Source organism: Periplaneta americana, chromosome 1 (assembly GCF_040183065.1).
Source record: "Periplaneta americana isolate PAMFEO1 chromosome 1, P.americana_PAMFEO1_priV1, whole genome shotgun sequence".
Lineage (NCBI taxonomy): Eukaryota > Metazoa > Arthropoda > Insecta > Blattodea > Blattidae > Periplaneta > Periplaneta americana.
The window spans coordinates 85,511,053-85,527,938 of record NC_091117.1 but is presented as its reverse complement, the minus strand read 5'-3'; the positions used below and the strand labels follow the sequence as shown (position 1 = coordinate 85,527,938).

Below are 16,886 nucleotides of genomic sequence, written 5' to 3'. Positions count from 1 at the left end.
TGTCGTAAGGCTTCCAAGCACTTATTTTCTGAAGTAGTGCAATTTTAATTGCCATTTAAATTCACAGTTGACATTTATCAACTGAAATTATTCCACGTACAACTGCAACTTCTATAGTATCAAACAGGTTTTAGAGTGGAATAAAATTCATTTACGCCAACAGAAGTTTTTGGCGTAATTGCTGGTGCAATGTTTTCTTTAATCAGTTACTGACCGTGATTATTTCAAAACATACATAGGCCTCCTCTTATATCGCATTCCAAAACATGATTACATAGTTACTTAACGAATATAACTGTGGAGTATTTCTCTCTGGAATAGGCCTAAGCATAAGAACCTCCTCTTCTGCATCCAATAACTGATGGGATATTCTTCCGTCCTGCGTTTGATTCGTCCCTTTGCATTCTTTCACTTTTACTTTAAGCCCTGTTGACAACACGAGTGTGCTCTCCTTCTATAATGCAGTATTTCTGCAGTCTGATCTATCTTAGCTGTGCAACGGGCATTACGTAATTCCCTATTTTCACATTTCTGCTGTGCGAATAGAAGTGTTGTGGATTAGCATTTTTTGTCCTGTTGCAGTTCTTGTCTTGTAAACCATTATTAAATTCGTTCACTTCAAAATTGTTTACTGTACCAGATACTGTAGCTACATATTAGCATGGAAACAAACTTATTCTTAGGCTACACAATAATAGTAACTTTTCCACAGCAAACTCCTTTTTCATTTGCATATTATAAATACTTGTCCTCTAAAATTGAACTAAATGTGAATGGAAAAAGTATTTATTGGACACGAAAATTAGTGGACAAATAGAAATGGACAAAAAAGTTATAGAATAAATACTAAATATTTTGTCTATTTTGGTAGGCGGGAATGTGATGGACATACTTTCTGATGGACAAAATATTTGTTGGACTCATTTCATTGGGTAAAATAACTGAAAGAATTGTCTGATGAACGTACTGCAGTGAATGTATCGTCCTGGAATGATTTAGTATCGCTTGGTACAATGGAGTTGATGCGTGAAGAACAATATTGTCCACACCTTTGGAGTAATGGTTAGCGCGTCTGAGCGCGAAACCAGGTGGCCCGGGTTCGAGGCAAGTTACCTGGTTAAGGTTTTTCCGGGATTTTTCCTCAACCCAATATGAGCAAATACTGGGTAACTTTCGGTGCTGGACCCCGGACTCATTACACTGGCATTATCACCTTCTTCTCATTCAGACGCTAAATAACGTAAGATGTTGATAAATAGTCGTAAAATAACCTAAAAGAACAATATGCTGCTCTAAAATTTTGCTGAGGTGTATGAAATGTTATAGGGGACTTGTGGGGAATCTGTTCTACCCTATATACTGTTTCTGTGTTATACAAAATGTTGTAGATGAAAGGTGATCATCATCAAAGACGCTAGTTCTGAGACTCCAACCACAGCTCTTACAGCCGTAAATAATTCCACTCCTGCTGCAATTGTGAGGAAAGATAAATGAATAACATAATTATAGGAAGCTGTCAGGTATCCTGAACATTGTGAGAACAATGATACCACAAAAAATCACAATCATTGATTAATGATTAGTCGTCGTCTTATAATCAGTACATACTAACTCATTACTGGTCTTACCGATCGAGGGCGTAAGCATTGTATTCTTTAAATCTATATTCTGTTTAAAATACTGCTTGGAATTAAGAATTGCCTTATAAGAATAATTCAACTCGATTTTACTTTTGTGACTGAATTATTATTCACGACTGAGATTAAGTAATCATATCTAAGTTTGATTATTTGGAGTTGATGACAAAGGGTACGAACATATAATCTAAACTAGCTTCCAGAAGTATAAATAAAGTATTTTATGACTAAGTGATATGAACTTGCTTCTGAATTACATTCTCTATTCAGCAACGCCATAAACTTTGTTTGGAACGAACGTGTTGAAATATCCCGATGCAGAACTCAACAATTGTGTTTTAATAAATATATTAAAATTATACGTATTTAAGGGTTTACATCAAGTATCCAGTTCACTTTAAAATTTTCAAAGTTTATGTTTCGATATTTCGTCAGATCTGAACACACTGTTCTAACAAACGTTTCAGCTGATAAAATATATCACTAATTCTGAGTGGTGAATCGGTCGTAATATAACGAATGTATCATGATTTAAAACACCACTTATTTATATAATATAACTCACTCCAGTAAGGAATATATTGTATACTAAGTGACTGATTTTTATTTCAGGAGCAGATGTGGTCAATAGTGTCCCTTCTAGCAACAGCCATTGCTTTAGTGGTAAGTATTACCGTTACATGCGCTTTCAATGGAACATTTCTATCTAAATTATTTCTCAAATGAGTATTGTAGAGAGTCCGGCAGAGAAACGGGCGATTTTAGGTAAGAAGCGTAATATCTCTCTCAGCGTAGCTGAGGGACGATGAACTGCGCACACATTGTTGCCAATACAATACCATTTAGTTGTCATGGAAATGTGGAACGGTGCACAACGTGCTTTTGCAATTAAACGCTTTTACAAGAACAACGACAGTTTTGAGGCTACTAGGCGTTACCGTCAATTTAATTTATAGCGACATGATCCCGTTCCATCTGCTGATGCAACTTATACATTTTTGTCCATACAAAATTCAGGTAGTATAAGTTACATCAATTAAAAGTCCCAATATTCTCAATCAAAGGGCGTTTTTGTGAGGAGATTTTAAATTGCATGAATACTTTGACACTTAGTGACTGTCTGACGAAGCACATTTCCAACTCAGTAGTAGTCACTTAAAGGACGTTATTTTCAAGAAATAAATGACAGACTATGTGCTTTATGCTCTCTACGTCATTTGAAAAAAATCAATTCTTGGTCAATACCCAATTATTTATAATCGCCCATTACTGTCCTGGACTCTTTACAGATAACCTTGTTAGTTATTTCAGTTCAATATTATATTATATTATATTATATTATATTATATTATATTATATTATATTATATTATATTATATTATATTATGTTATGTTATATGTTATGTTATGTTATGTTATGTTATGTTATGTTATGTTATGTTATGTTATGTTATGTTATGTTATGTTATGTTATGTTATGTTATGTTATATTATATTATATTATATTATATTATATTATATTATATTATATTATATTATATTATATTGCACCGTATCGTAACATCGTACCGTACCATACCGTACTGTAATGTACTTGCTTACGACTTTTAAGGAACCCGAAGGTTCATTGCACCCCTCATATAAGCCCGCCATCGGTCCCTATCCTCAGCAAGATTAATCCAGTCTCTATCATCATATCCCACCTCCCTCAAATCCATTTTAATGTTATCTTCTCATCTACTGCGTCTCATCCTCCCCAAAGGTCTTTTTCCCTCTGGCCTCCCAACTAACATTCTATATCCATTTCTGGATTCGCCCATACGTGCTACATACCCTGCCCATCTCAAACGTCTGGATTTAATGTTCCTAATTATGTTAGGTGAAAGCGTGCAGTTATGCTTTGTGTAACTTTCTCCATTCTCCTGTAACTTCATCCCACTTAGCCCCAAATATTTTCCTAAGCATCTTATTCTCAGACACTCTTAACCTCTGTTCCTCTCTCAAAGTGAGAGTCCAAGTTTCACAACCATACAGAGCAACCGGTAAAATAACTGTTTTATAAATTCTAACTTTCAGATTTTTTGAGAGCAGACTGGATGACAAAGCTTCTCAACCGAATAATAACAGGCAGTTCCCATATATTTATTCTGCGTTTAATTTCCTCCCGAATATAATTAAAGGGTACACGGGAAAAACGATCAAGGTCCATCAAAAATCGAAATTGAGTTAATAATGCTATCTTATAGTGGAAAGGAAGTACTATCATGTGGTCTAGCTAGTAAAAAGAAATCATCGTTCTTGACATTCCACTGCGTCAATTTCTATTAAATACACATATAACTAAGTATTAGGTGCTCAAACTTTAAAATTCGTTTTTCTCGAAACTTCCTAAAATGGACCTTGATCGTTATTCCCGTGTACCCTTCAATTTATATTTGTTACTGTTGCTCCAAGATATTTGAATTTTTACAAGCATACGAAATGGAAATATAAACATTTCGTACAATACTCTGATCACGAGACATAATCATATACTTTGTCTTTTCGGGATTTACTTCCAAACCAATCTCATTACTTGCTTCAAGTAAAGATTCCGTGTTTTCCCTAATAGTTTGTAGATTTTTCTCTTAAGATATTCACGTCATCTATACTATACTATACTATACTATACTATACTATACTATATTAATACCTACTAATAGGCCTACTAATGCTAATACCATAAATAAATAAATAATGATATATATATAAGTTGTATCTCCTTTGGTTACAATTTGATGTTCTCACTTCGTATCTAATTATGCGCAATAATTAAACATAATATTTTAAAATTGAAACAAAAATTTAGCAGTTATTATGTGAAAATTTAGTGACGTGTTAGCCAAGATTTCTTTATCTTAGTCATGTTGAAGCCCAATAAGAACTTTATTGCAAGTCTCTGTTCAGGTTTTTGAGATGTAATCTACTCTAAATTACCAAATTCTGTCCTATCTGTATGTAAGCGACTTCGCACGAAATATTACAAATTTTGTGCATTTAAAAGTTGAATTGTTGTTAGTAATGTGACCACAGATGGGATTACAGATTTAGGTAATGCAATAAATTGGCTTTATAATTTTGTAAGTAATTTTACTTTTATATCGTTTTTACATTATCAGACTGAGAAAGACAGCGCAGAATATGGAATCACTTTATAGGCCTACACTAGTTAACTAGCTAGTACGCATGATTATGTCTTTAATTTATCGTAACTTCCATTCGATCTGTGTTCTCCTGTTAATTGTCAATTACGAGTGTTAGATTTTGTCGTTAAGAGATTCTGTTTGTCGTAGCTTTTTAACAAGTTGAACAGTTTTCGTACCTAACTCGGCGTTCTTGAAGGAGCAGGTGGATGGGAGTGGTGTCATTGGCCGACTGGTACAAACAAGACTCAGTCAATTGCTGGCCGGTTCCGTGTCGGCGATAAGTTATAAGAGTAGGGGAAAAACTCGCATTCCTTGCTCGGATCTTCTCGTGAAAAGAGGACATTGTGTCAGACTTGTTGGCTGAAGAAGGCGAAGTGCGGCGAATGATGCATTCGGCATGCAACTTATTGCACAACAGATACACAAAACGTCTACTGGGTTTCAATGCTTAGAAATAATCCAGTTTTACCCAGTAATTGCAATTGCCATTGCCAGTGAGTAAGCCAATTATTTTAAGCCCATCTGACGAAATAGACTGCAAAATAGAAAACCCACATGAGTTCTATGTACAGCTCTTTGTGTACTTAGTTTCCTACATAGAGTTGTCTGTTAGTCATTCGACAAACGTTTGCACTTTTCTGATGAGAACACCAGCAATGCATTTCTATGGCGACCAAATGGAGTCGTGTGGGTTAGTTCAGAAATATGTCCGACACAGATATATCAAATGTCCACTAAATATGAGAATGTACGCTGTGGAATATATCTTTCGCAATAGGTTTGTTTCATGTTCACAGACATGTTCACACAGACCGAACAACATGTTTGGTCTATCGAACATGGAGTTGAAAAGCCTCCGTGATGCCTGGAACTTCTTCACGAACGACGCCAGTCCCCTGGAAGATGTAAAAAGAGCAATGTTATTGTAAGTATTCGATGCTTTATAATATGGACTTTCACAAGTGAGGAATTGTACGTAAAGATTCGGGATAATATTTAATTATCAAATCATCTGACGAATTCGGTTACTTCTTGAGATTGTCGAATTCACTCGGAATTATATTTTCCAATGCCGAGTGTTTAGTAGCCTATATACAAATACAAATGACTTTTAAGAAATCCGGAGGTTAATTACCGCCCTCACATAAGCCCGCCATCGGTCCCTATCCTGAGCAAGATTATTCCAGTCCCTACCATCATATCCCACCTCCCTCAAATTTATTTTAATGTTATCCTCCCATCTACGTCTCGCCTCTCCAAAGGTATTTTTCCCTCAGGTCTTCCAACTAACACTCTATATGCATTTCTAGATTCATCCATACGTGCTACATGCCCTGCTCATCTCAAACGTCTGGATTTAATGTTCCTAATTACGTTAGAATACAATGCGTGTAGTTCTATGTTGTGTAACTTTCTCCATTCCCCTGTAACTTCATCCCTCTTATCCCAAATATTTTCCTAAGCACCTTATTCTCCAACATCCTTAACCTCTGTTCCCCTCTCAAAGTGAGAGTCCAAATTTCACAACCATAAAGAACAACTGGTATTATAACTGTTTTATAAATTCTAACTTTCAGCTTTTTTGAGAGTAGACTGGTTGACAAAACTTCTCAACCGAATAATAACAGGCATTTCCCATATTTATTCTGCGTTTAATTTCCTCTCGAGTGTAATTTATATTTGTTACTGTTGCTCCAAGATATTTTAATTTTTCCACCTCTTCACCGGCCACTCTTGCCCATTATCACCCTTACTTAATTGCCTCGTGAGTGATGCCTTATTGGTATCACTTATGAAGTTCAAACTTGTCTCCGGACAGTTGGCTAAACAACAAAAAAATCAGAATTAGGTTTTTGGGTATTCCACCGTGTCAAGTTCCAGGACATGGTAGAGTACCCGAACATTAATTCTGATAAGTCACCGGTAAAGCCTAAAAACTCGTATATTCAACCTTTAAAATTCGTAATATCGCCTTTGGAGAATATTTTTTTCTACTCCAATGTGCTCAGTAGGCTACTAAGGTGTGCAGTTTCAACGTTGCACCGATTCTGTGGTCGTGAGTTTAAATGATGTCCGAAGTAGGCCTATGGATGTTTTTCTGTATCGTCTTAAGTGGAAGCCAGGCATCATATCGATTCCACTTCATGGCTATTACAAAAGGCATATCTCTCTTTCTCACCATCTTTCTGTGTTCAAAACACTTTATTTTGCGATATATTGTGTTTTTAAAAGTGATACCATAATACCGAATCGGTAGCTACCCATTTGTTTTCAGTACCTATCCGTTCTAAAGAAACCGCCTGAAAATATTCCCTCGCCATCTACATATTCTCAAATTATCTTTCTATGAAGTACAGAGACTGTATTACATGTTGCTCAATTTCATGAATGATTATTGTTGCTTACCTTCAGTTTTTATTAGTCTTCTCTTTTGTAAGAATTTATTGTAAGCATAACTTCATATGAGTCCATAGTTTTGGATGTATGGCTAAAGTGTATGCTTCCCAACCAAGTGCTCCGAGTTTCGATTCCCGGCTTAAAAAGTAGTTATTTGAATTTTTCCACCTCTTCAAAGGATAAATTTCCAATTTTTATATTTCCATTTTGTACAATATTCTGGTCCCGAGACATAATCATATACTTTGTCTTTTCGGGATTTACTTTCAAACCTACCTCTTTACTTGCTACAAATAAAATTCCCGTGTTTTCCCTAATAGTTTGTGAATTTTCTCCTAACATAGTCACGTCATCAGCATAAACAAGGAGCTGATGTAACCCGGTCAATTCCAAACCCTCTCTGTTATCCTAGACTTTCCTAATGGCATATTCTAGAGCAAAGTTAAAAAGTAAAGGTGATAATGCATCTCCCTGCTTTAATCCACAGTGAATTGGAAAAGCATGTGACAGAAACTGACCTATGTGAACTCTGCTGTACGTTTCACCGAGACACATTTTAATTAATCGAACTAGTTTCTTGGGAATACCATTCAATAAGAGTATTATATAAAACTTCTCCCTTAAGAGAGTCATATGCTTTTTTGAAATCTATGAATAACTTATGTACTGTACCCTTATACTTCCATTTTTTCTCCAATATCTGTCGAATACAAAAAGTCTGATCAATAGTCGATCTGTTACGCCTACAACCATACAGATGATCCCCAAAAATTTTATCTACATATGAGTTAATCTTCTCAAAAGAGTATTGGACAAACCTTTTGTACGACGTCAACAAAAGTGATATTCCTCGAAAGTTACTACAGTTAGTCTTGCCCTCCTTTTTAAAAATAGGTACAATTATGGACTCCTTCCACTATTCTGGTACAATTTCCTTTTTTCAAATAGTAAGTACAATCTTATAATTTTCGTTAGATAATGCGCTTCCACCCTCTTGTATTAATTCTGCTGGAATTTTATCGATATCTCGAGACTTGTAATTTTTCAGCATTTCTATCGCAATTTCGACTTCACAAAATGTGGGTGCGGGTATAAATGGCTCAGCAGTTTGTATTATTTGAATTTCGTCCCGTTTATTTCTATTTAGCCTATGTACATTTAGTAGTTGTCCAAATTAGTTTTTCCATCTGGTCGAATTGAATGAGAATCTGCAAGCAAGTCACCATTCTAATCCTTGACCACGTCTACCCTTGCCTGATATCCATTCTTAAATTCCTTTATGCCCTTATATAAATCTCCAATGTTTTTATTCTTACTACTTTTTTCTACCGCATTGAGTTTTCCTTCAAGTAATTTCTTTTTTTATTCCTAAGTGTACGACTTGCTTCCCGTCTTTCATAGAAATGAATATCTTTATTCGCCTCAACTGGTTCCTGTAAGAATTTCAATTTTGCCTGTTTCCTTCTTTCTACTACCGTGCAACACTCTTCATCAAACCACGGTTTTTTTTCTTAGCTTCATAATAACCTATGCTCTGTTCGGCTGCAATTTTTATATTATCTCTGATATTTTCCCACACGCTATTTACATCTAAATCTTCCTCAACTTCGTCGGAACTTCCTAAAGCGGCAAACCTATTTGAAATTTCGACCTGATAATGTTGCTGAGTTTCCTCGTCCTTTAATTTCGGAATATTGGATCTCCTAATATTAACTTGTTGCTCTACTCGCTTGGCTACTAATAGTCTTTCTCTTAATTGCCCAATTACCAAATAATGGTCAGAATTACAGTCTGCCTCCCTGAAGGTTCGACTGTCTACTATACTACTTAGTATGTCTTCATTTATCTCTCAAGATGTGATCTATTTGGTTGTGTGTCAATCCATCTGGAGAAGTGCAAGTATATTATGTATATCCTTATGGAGGAATGTTGTACTTTTGACAATTAAATTTTTTGATGTGGCAAAGTTGACTAACCTAACTCCATTATCATTACTAGTCACGTGTAGGCTCTCTTTTCCGACTTTTCTAGTCGGTTTAAAAATATCCTTCCGTCCTACTTTAGCTTTGAAATCCTCCAATAAAATTTCCATGTGATATCTAGGTAACTGATCAAAAGTGTGTTCCAACTCCTCATAGAAGCTATCCTTTATATTGTTGTCTTTGTCTTCAGTAGGGGCGTGAGCATTTATAACTACGATATCGCACCATCTACCCTTAGGTACAAAATACGGTAACCTGTCACTGATAAATTCGACCTTTTTTGCTGCTGATTTTATTCTTTTATGAACAAAGAATCCTGTTCCTAATTGGCGATTATTGTTTCCTTTCCCATAATACAACAATTAATCTCCTACTTGTGATATGCTATTCCCATATAACCTAACCTCTTATACTCCCACAAAGTCTATTCCATATCTAGCAAGTTCTTTTGCTACTATTGTTACCCTTCCCGTTCTATAATGACTAGTTACGTTCCAAGTGCCAAATCTCATAACCAGGGAAAGGATTTATATGTAAATACATATTTACTTATAAAGCTAATATAATTTATATTTTGCATTATCTTTATGTTTCACAATGTGTAGGGTTGAAAAATCCTACTTTTATTTTCCATATTTTTCCATATTTTAGAGTTTAGTACATATTTTCGTTAATTTCCATATATTTTCCATATTTCATATAAAACAGTCCATATTATATTAGGTTTAACAATAAAACAAAACAAAATTCCATTAACTTTTAAAAATACATTTCAACAATAGAGATTTAAACACATGTTCAGTAATCCCTTTAACATCAGAGTTATTTGAAAATTAGCAGTCCTATCAACAATGGGAAAGTAAGTTACAAAACTGTATTAATTTAATTTAAAATTTTTAACAGACTTCAGTTGTGCAGCTCAACAGTTAAATGCCAGTCAGAGTACACATAGGTTCAGTTTTGTAAATCATACTATAAAGACGGTAAATATGCCAAAAGTACGTCATTCAGTCAATTTAAAATCAAAACTAACAAGTTACATTTCAGAATTTAAAGAAGATGGTTTATCAACTGACAATAAAATATTATTTTGTAATTTGTGTCAGTGTGCAGTATCATCTACACAAAAGTTCCTGGTGCAACAACACATTACAACTAGTAAACATCAGGCCAACAAACAACTAAATTCCAAGCAGAGACAATTGTTTTTAACACAACCAACAACATCGAATGTAAGATCTGAGTTTAACATCGACCTGTGCCGTTCTCTCATCTCTGCTGATATTCCTCTCTACAAACTAAAGAATAAGGTCTTCAGGGAATTCCTTGAAAAATATACTCAACATACAATCCCGGATGAGTCAACACTTAGGAAGACGTATGCTCCATCCATCTACGATGAGACAATACAGAAGATAAGAGATGAAATTAAAGATAGTTCAATTTGGGTTTCCATTGATGAGACTCCCGACAAAGAAGGTAGACTTGTTGGTAATGTAGTTATCGGTTTGTTAAGTGAACAATATTCTGAACGAATTCTTTTACATTGTGATGTTCTAGAAAAGTGCAATAACAAAACTATAGTTAAACTGTTCAACGAAGCTATGGGTATCCTGTGGCCAAAGGGTATTATGTACGATAATGTGTTATTCTTTATTAGCGATGCTGCCCCTTATATGGTCAAAGCTGGACAAGCATTATCTGTTGTATATCCTAAATTGACTCATTTTACTTGTGTGGCGCATGCATTTCATCGTGTGGCAGAAGTGGTCAGAGACAATTTCCCTAAAGTAGATTTGTTGATTTCATCAGTGAAAAAAGTATTTCTCAAAGCTCCCAGTAGAGTTAACGTGTTGAAAGAAATGTACCCTGAAATTCCATTGCCACCAAAGCCAATTTTAACTAGATGGGGTACATGGCTAGAAGCAGTTGAATATTATGCCGAACATATAGACTCTATTAACAATGTTCTCCTTGCATTGGACTCTGAAGATGCAGTCTCAATTGATACTGCGAAAACAGTTACCTGTGACATAAGTGTGAAGAATGACTTAGCTCACATTCAGCATACATTTTCATGCATCATAAAAACGCTCAAAAGTCTCCAAAATAGGCACCTTTCACTATCTGAAAGTTTTGAAATTATAAATAGTACTGTGGAACAACTGAATCGTGGTAGAGGTAAAGTTGCAGATGCAGTAAGAGCTAAGGTGGACACTGTACTTTCAAAAAACCCTGGATATGAAGAACTACAAAAGGTTGTTGCTGTGATGAGTGGTGAATCAACAGTGAAGATTAACTTGGACTTATCCCCAGCAGACATTGTGAAATTGAATTATGTACCAGTTACTTCTTGTGACGTCGAACGCTCTTTTAGTCAGTATAAATCTATCCTCAGAGACAATAGAAGAAGATTCACTTTTCAGCACTTGAAAGAAATGTTTGTAACCTATTGTTATGGTAACAGACAATAAAAATTGTGTTTTGTTGAAACTACATTGGAAGATAAGGTACGTCCATTATATTTTTTGTTTAGTTTGATTAAAATGTACCAATATTTAACGTACATAGTCATTTTTTTATAATTTTAAGTCCATATTTAATTCCATATTTTGGTAAAAATCCATATTTAATTCCATATTTTGGTAAAAATAACTACATATATATTTACATATTTCATATATTTTTAGTCCATATAAATCCGTTCCCTGCTCATAACCTTATTCCTTTGCTGTGGTCGTGCCAGAGAATCAGTCCCATTCTGAGGCTTATTTTGAGGTTTCGTAACAAGCTGTTCTTTACGGCGATGGGTTGTTAGCTCTTCGCCCAATCCCCAAGCTGAGGACCACCCCTTATCGGCTGTCCGCGACTGCTTAGTCAACATATTCACAGCTACTCTCCATATCTGGAGGCCGTCTCCTCTATCCACAACCTGAGAACGCGCCATGCAGTGGTGATAGGGACCCACAATACATCGAAAACTAGCAGTCTACTTATAATAATAGTGCAGATTCATAATTTAGACCAGCGGTCATCAGCACAGTGCACCCTCGGGTTAGCATCTCTTCCCCGCGGATAAGACATTGCACTATCGTGTATCAGTGGCTGCTGGCGGGTATGCTTTCTCTCTTTCCCTTCTGCACGATGGTGCATATTCCGAGACACTCCTTACCCATTTCAGCGCATCCTGACGCCCGCTGATTCAGACTACTAAAGAAACTTGTTTCATAAAAATAGTAATTAGCAGTGTAGTACTCATATTTAAGAGTATGAACACTGCTAATTTACACTCCTAATTAGTAGTCCATTTTATTAGTTAGTAGAGACTGATGAACGTGAGTAGGACAGTATTAAGAGCAATAGGTACAATATATTTATTTTGAAAATAATTTTGTAGAAATGCATTACTCATCTAGTGATGTGGAAAATATTATTGCAAGGCGTGCAAGAATTTTCAGATCTAGAATAAATTATGTTTTTATGAAAGAGACATATGAATATAATCAAAGATTCTGCCAGTCAACACCTGTGGAGTAACGGTTAGCGCGTCTGGCCGCGAAACCAGGTGGCCCGGGTTCGATTCTCGGTCGGGACAAGTTACCTGGTTGAGGTTTTTTCCGGGGTTTTCCCTCAACCCAATATGAGCAAATGCTGGGTAACTTTCGGTGCTGGACTCCGGACTCATTTCACCGGCATTATCACCTTCACTTCATTCAGACGCTAAATAACCTAAGATGTTGATAAAGCGTCGTAAAATAACCTACTATAAAAAAAAAGATTCTGCCTAACCTCTAATAAATTTAATCGCCTGTTCATTGCCATTGAACAATTATTTTTAGAACGTAATAGTTCAAGGAATAGGGTTCTAATGCCAAAATAGCAATCACGAATTGCTTCACCTATAGGCCTACATTTGTTAGGCAATGGAGCACAATATCACAGTATCTTTGACATGCAAAGGATTTCAAAAGCAATGGTAGGCCTATGTAGAATAAATTAAAATTGTTGTGAATACTATAAATTTAATGAAGAGTATCTTTTTAGGAGCTTGCGCGATGGCCAGAAGATGTAGATGAAATTGTTAGTAAGTTTAGTGAATTGCCATTAATTAGTTATTTATTTTCAAAAACTTTCATTAAAAAAGTTATGTTGGTTCCTTTATTTAGTGATCTGATATATATTGCAAGACAACAATACAACTAGGCTCCTATAATTATTGTGATAATAATTATAAATTCAGTGCATAGAGGAGACCATGAAATACAACAGAGGGAATAATTTATATAATATGTCACATACTCCTTGAATGAAGTCATACTGCTAACGTTCTAGAAGTGTAGAAAATTTAGGAGTGTAGAGTTTTGTTTACGAAACAGAATTTTCCACACTGCTAACTACTAATTTTTACACTCCTAATACTAAGAAGTACTTTCATGAAACAGGCCCCAGGGCTGTAGTATAGTGTCCGGTCTGCGCTGGTCTTAACAGACTGACAAAGAAAAAAGAGAAATAAAGAAAAAAGAGAAAGAAAGAAAAAAGAAAGGAAGAAAGAAGGAAAGAAAGAATAAAGAAAAGAAAGAAAAAAGAAAGGAAAGGAAGAACGAAAGAAAGAACAAAGGAAGAAAAGAAAGAATGAACGAAAGAAAGAAGAAAGGAAAGAAAGAAAGAAAGAAAGAAGGAAGGAAGGAAAGAAATTATAAAGGAAAGAAAGAAATAAAAAAGAAAGGAAGAAAAGAAAGAAAGAAGAAAGGAAAGAAAGAAAGAACGAAAGAAGGAAGGAAGGAAAGAAAGAAAATAAAGGAAGAGAAGAAAGAAAGATAAAGAAAGAAAAAAAGGAAGGAAAGGAAGAACTTCGTATGAATTAAATTTTTGCTTAGAATTTTGGTGAATGAAAACATATCGAAAAATCTCTATAGTTACACATAGTATTTCTTACGTAATATTATAGTTAACATAAGACTGAAAGTGAGTATTGTAGCCGTTACTATAGAAATTGAAACGCTCGTACTAGTGCGCAAAACAGTTTGCTGATTAATTATTTTATAAGGAAGGAAATTATTTTATAGCCTACACTTTTTTCTTTCTTACAGAATCATATTATTTTAATAGTGAATGTGTTTTAATCATAAAACATATCACATATACTCGTAGGTCCTAAGTTAAATTTACATTTATTTTCTTGTGGTTTTCACGAGTGTTTTATAACATGTTGATATGCATCACTTTGTTTTTACAGGATGTTCGAAACTAATGAAGCTTCACAAAATTATTTCACAAGTATTGCTGCGATTAATCCTTCGGATCTTTCACGAACAGGAGATTTCACAGAGCTGGCAACCATAGTCCTGACACAACTATCAGGTTAGAATCATTTCATTACACAGTAATATTTATGAAAATATTATGTTACTTAACACCACCTAGCCTACGTCTTAAACAACTGCCTAGTAACTGTACGACTAAATAGCATTCAGCCAAGGGTGTAGAAAGTGTTATAGCAAGCAAGGGATTGCAATTGCAGGGGAAATCACAATCATACTAATGATACAATTTATGTTGCAAGTGCCTGAAATATGTCAGCACAATAATGATCAGCAGCAGTAAATAAATTGTAATGAATTTATATAACAACTTCTACAAAATACAAAGGAATAAGGCACAAATTTTTATGCTTTGTCGTAGAACAGCAAAAATTCGGAACTAGATTTATTATTTTTTTTTCGTTCACATGATTAAATTGTAATTTTCTGTATACATAGGCCTACTATTTCAGCAATACCTGTACCTTTCAATAAACAAATACGTTACCAAATATTGATACAGTTAATTTGTTTTTCACAAAGGCTTCACGAAAACATACGATCATACCTGAAACAAGAAATTCTGTTCTGATAGTGGAATAAATATTCTAACTCATTAATTCTATTCGATTCGACGCTCCGCTTCCTACTATATTTCACTTAAATATATTGTGGAGAGAAATTATATTCGATTACATTCCATTAAGTGGGAGCGGACCTTAATTCGTAGACTACTGTCCGACCGAGTGGTTATGTCGCATCTCGATTTCCCCCACCCAGTTCTGCTGGTCTCTCTGTAAAGGCTAGTAGTTCGGCTGTTTGGCTCTTTCCTGAAAATATCTGCTGTACGGAATTTAAATTCTATGTAATATTATACCACTGCTTAAAATAATTTGAAGGAAAGGGTCCTGTTAAGTAACTATCACGTGACTTCGCCATTTCACCGACCCTGCGACATAACCACTTCGTCGGACAGTTACGTTGTCTCGATACATTATTTTTTATTCATTAGCTGGTACTTGACTTAGCGTCATTCACTCCATCTATTAGTCCTCCTTCAAGGGAGGGCACGGACTGGGACTCCTCGCACGCAGGCTGCTTGGGTGAGCCCATTGTACTACCCCAGCTGGAATGGTGTGCATGCCCTATGGCCGGCCTCGCTACGGAATCCCCTATGCACTGCCTCCGAACTCTTCTACAGTCTACATAATCCCTTTACCTTTCCACGTAGACTTACAATGTCCCTCAACCCTGGTCCCACGAGTTACCACGAGCTCAGTGGAGAGCCCATGATTCACAGTGCTACCACCAGCAACAAATGACCACATACCCACGGATCCAAACTCAGCGGCAGCCCTCAGTTGACTCTACATTGGAACAAGTCCGAAACCTAGGAAAGAAACGGAGATGATGATGATGATGATGATTTTTTATTTTAGTAGGTTATTTAGCGTCTGAATGAGATGAAGGTGATAATGCCGGTCAAATGAGTCTGGGGTCCAACACCGTAAGTTACCCAGCATTTGCTCATATTGGGTTGAGGGAAAACCCCGGAAAAAACTTCAACCAGGTAACTTTCCCCGACCGGGAATCAAACCTGGGCCACTTGGTTTCGCGGCCAGACATGCTAACCGTTACTCCGCAGGTGTGGACAGATGATGATGATGATGATGATGATGAAAGAGGGGAAGTGTAATTATGATGGCGAAATGAGTCCGAAGTCCAACGCCGAAAGTTACCTAGTGATTCCGCTTTCTATTGGTTGAGGAAAAACTTCAACCAAATAACTTGTCCCAATCAGGATTTGAACCCGGGCCCGCTCGTTTCACGGTCCGACATGCTAACTGTTATTCCAAGTGGTGGAAGTCATTCGCCCAAGCATACCCATCTAAGAACGAACATGACTCAGTAACCAGTTACTGGGACAAAAGGAGAAGTTAATAACATAGTGTATTATAAACAAACTGTTTTTCCCTCTTTTTATGGAGGAGGGGCCCGAATGCTTATGACACAGCCTGAGGCTTATTTTTCCTTACCATTCCTGTTCTGTGAATGATATTTTTCGCCCAATGGTCGTTCTCTTGTACATATAGGTCTATAGCATGCTGGTTCCTACCATTAACTTAACCAGGGCTATAGTAATGATTACAGTGACATGTGAATAAATTATAGAGAAATGAGTCCAACGCCAAAAATTACCCAGCAGTTCTGCTTCATGGTTGAGGGAAAACCTCTGAAAATCTCCAAGCCAGGTAACTTGCCCCAACCAGGACTTGAACCCTGGCCCGCTCATTTCACAGTCAGATATGCTAACTGTTAATTCACAGCCATGGGCTAAACAGACTGTTACGTAACTGTGTCCGTCCACATATAAATATGAGGTAC

General features: G+C 35.9%; 1 protein-coding gene across 4 annotated transcripts in view; it reads left to right on the top strand.

The window, feature by feature from the left end:
• Window positions 1-2,023: 2,023 nt before the first annotated feature.
• Window positions 2,024-16,886, top strand: part of LOC138697840 (uncharacterized) — a 32,459-nt gene continuing 17,596 nt past the window's right edge. Inside the window, exons 1-3 of one of the 4 annotated variants that reach the window (XM_069823414.1) lie at window positions 2,024-2,300; window positions 5,620-5,747; window positions 14,438-14,562. In XM_069823414.1, the coding sequence (XP_069679515.1) occupies window positions 2,256-2,300; window positions 5,620-5,747; window positions 14,438-14,562 (298 nt within the window). In that variant the 5' untranslated portion in view covers window positions 2,024-2,255. The remainder of the gene's footprint in view (window positions 2,301-5,619; window positions 5,748-14,437; window positions 14,563-16,886) is intronic. The other 3 variants (XM_069823405.1, XM_069823432.1, XM_069823423.1) reach the window with 3 other exon arrangements.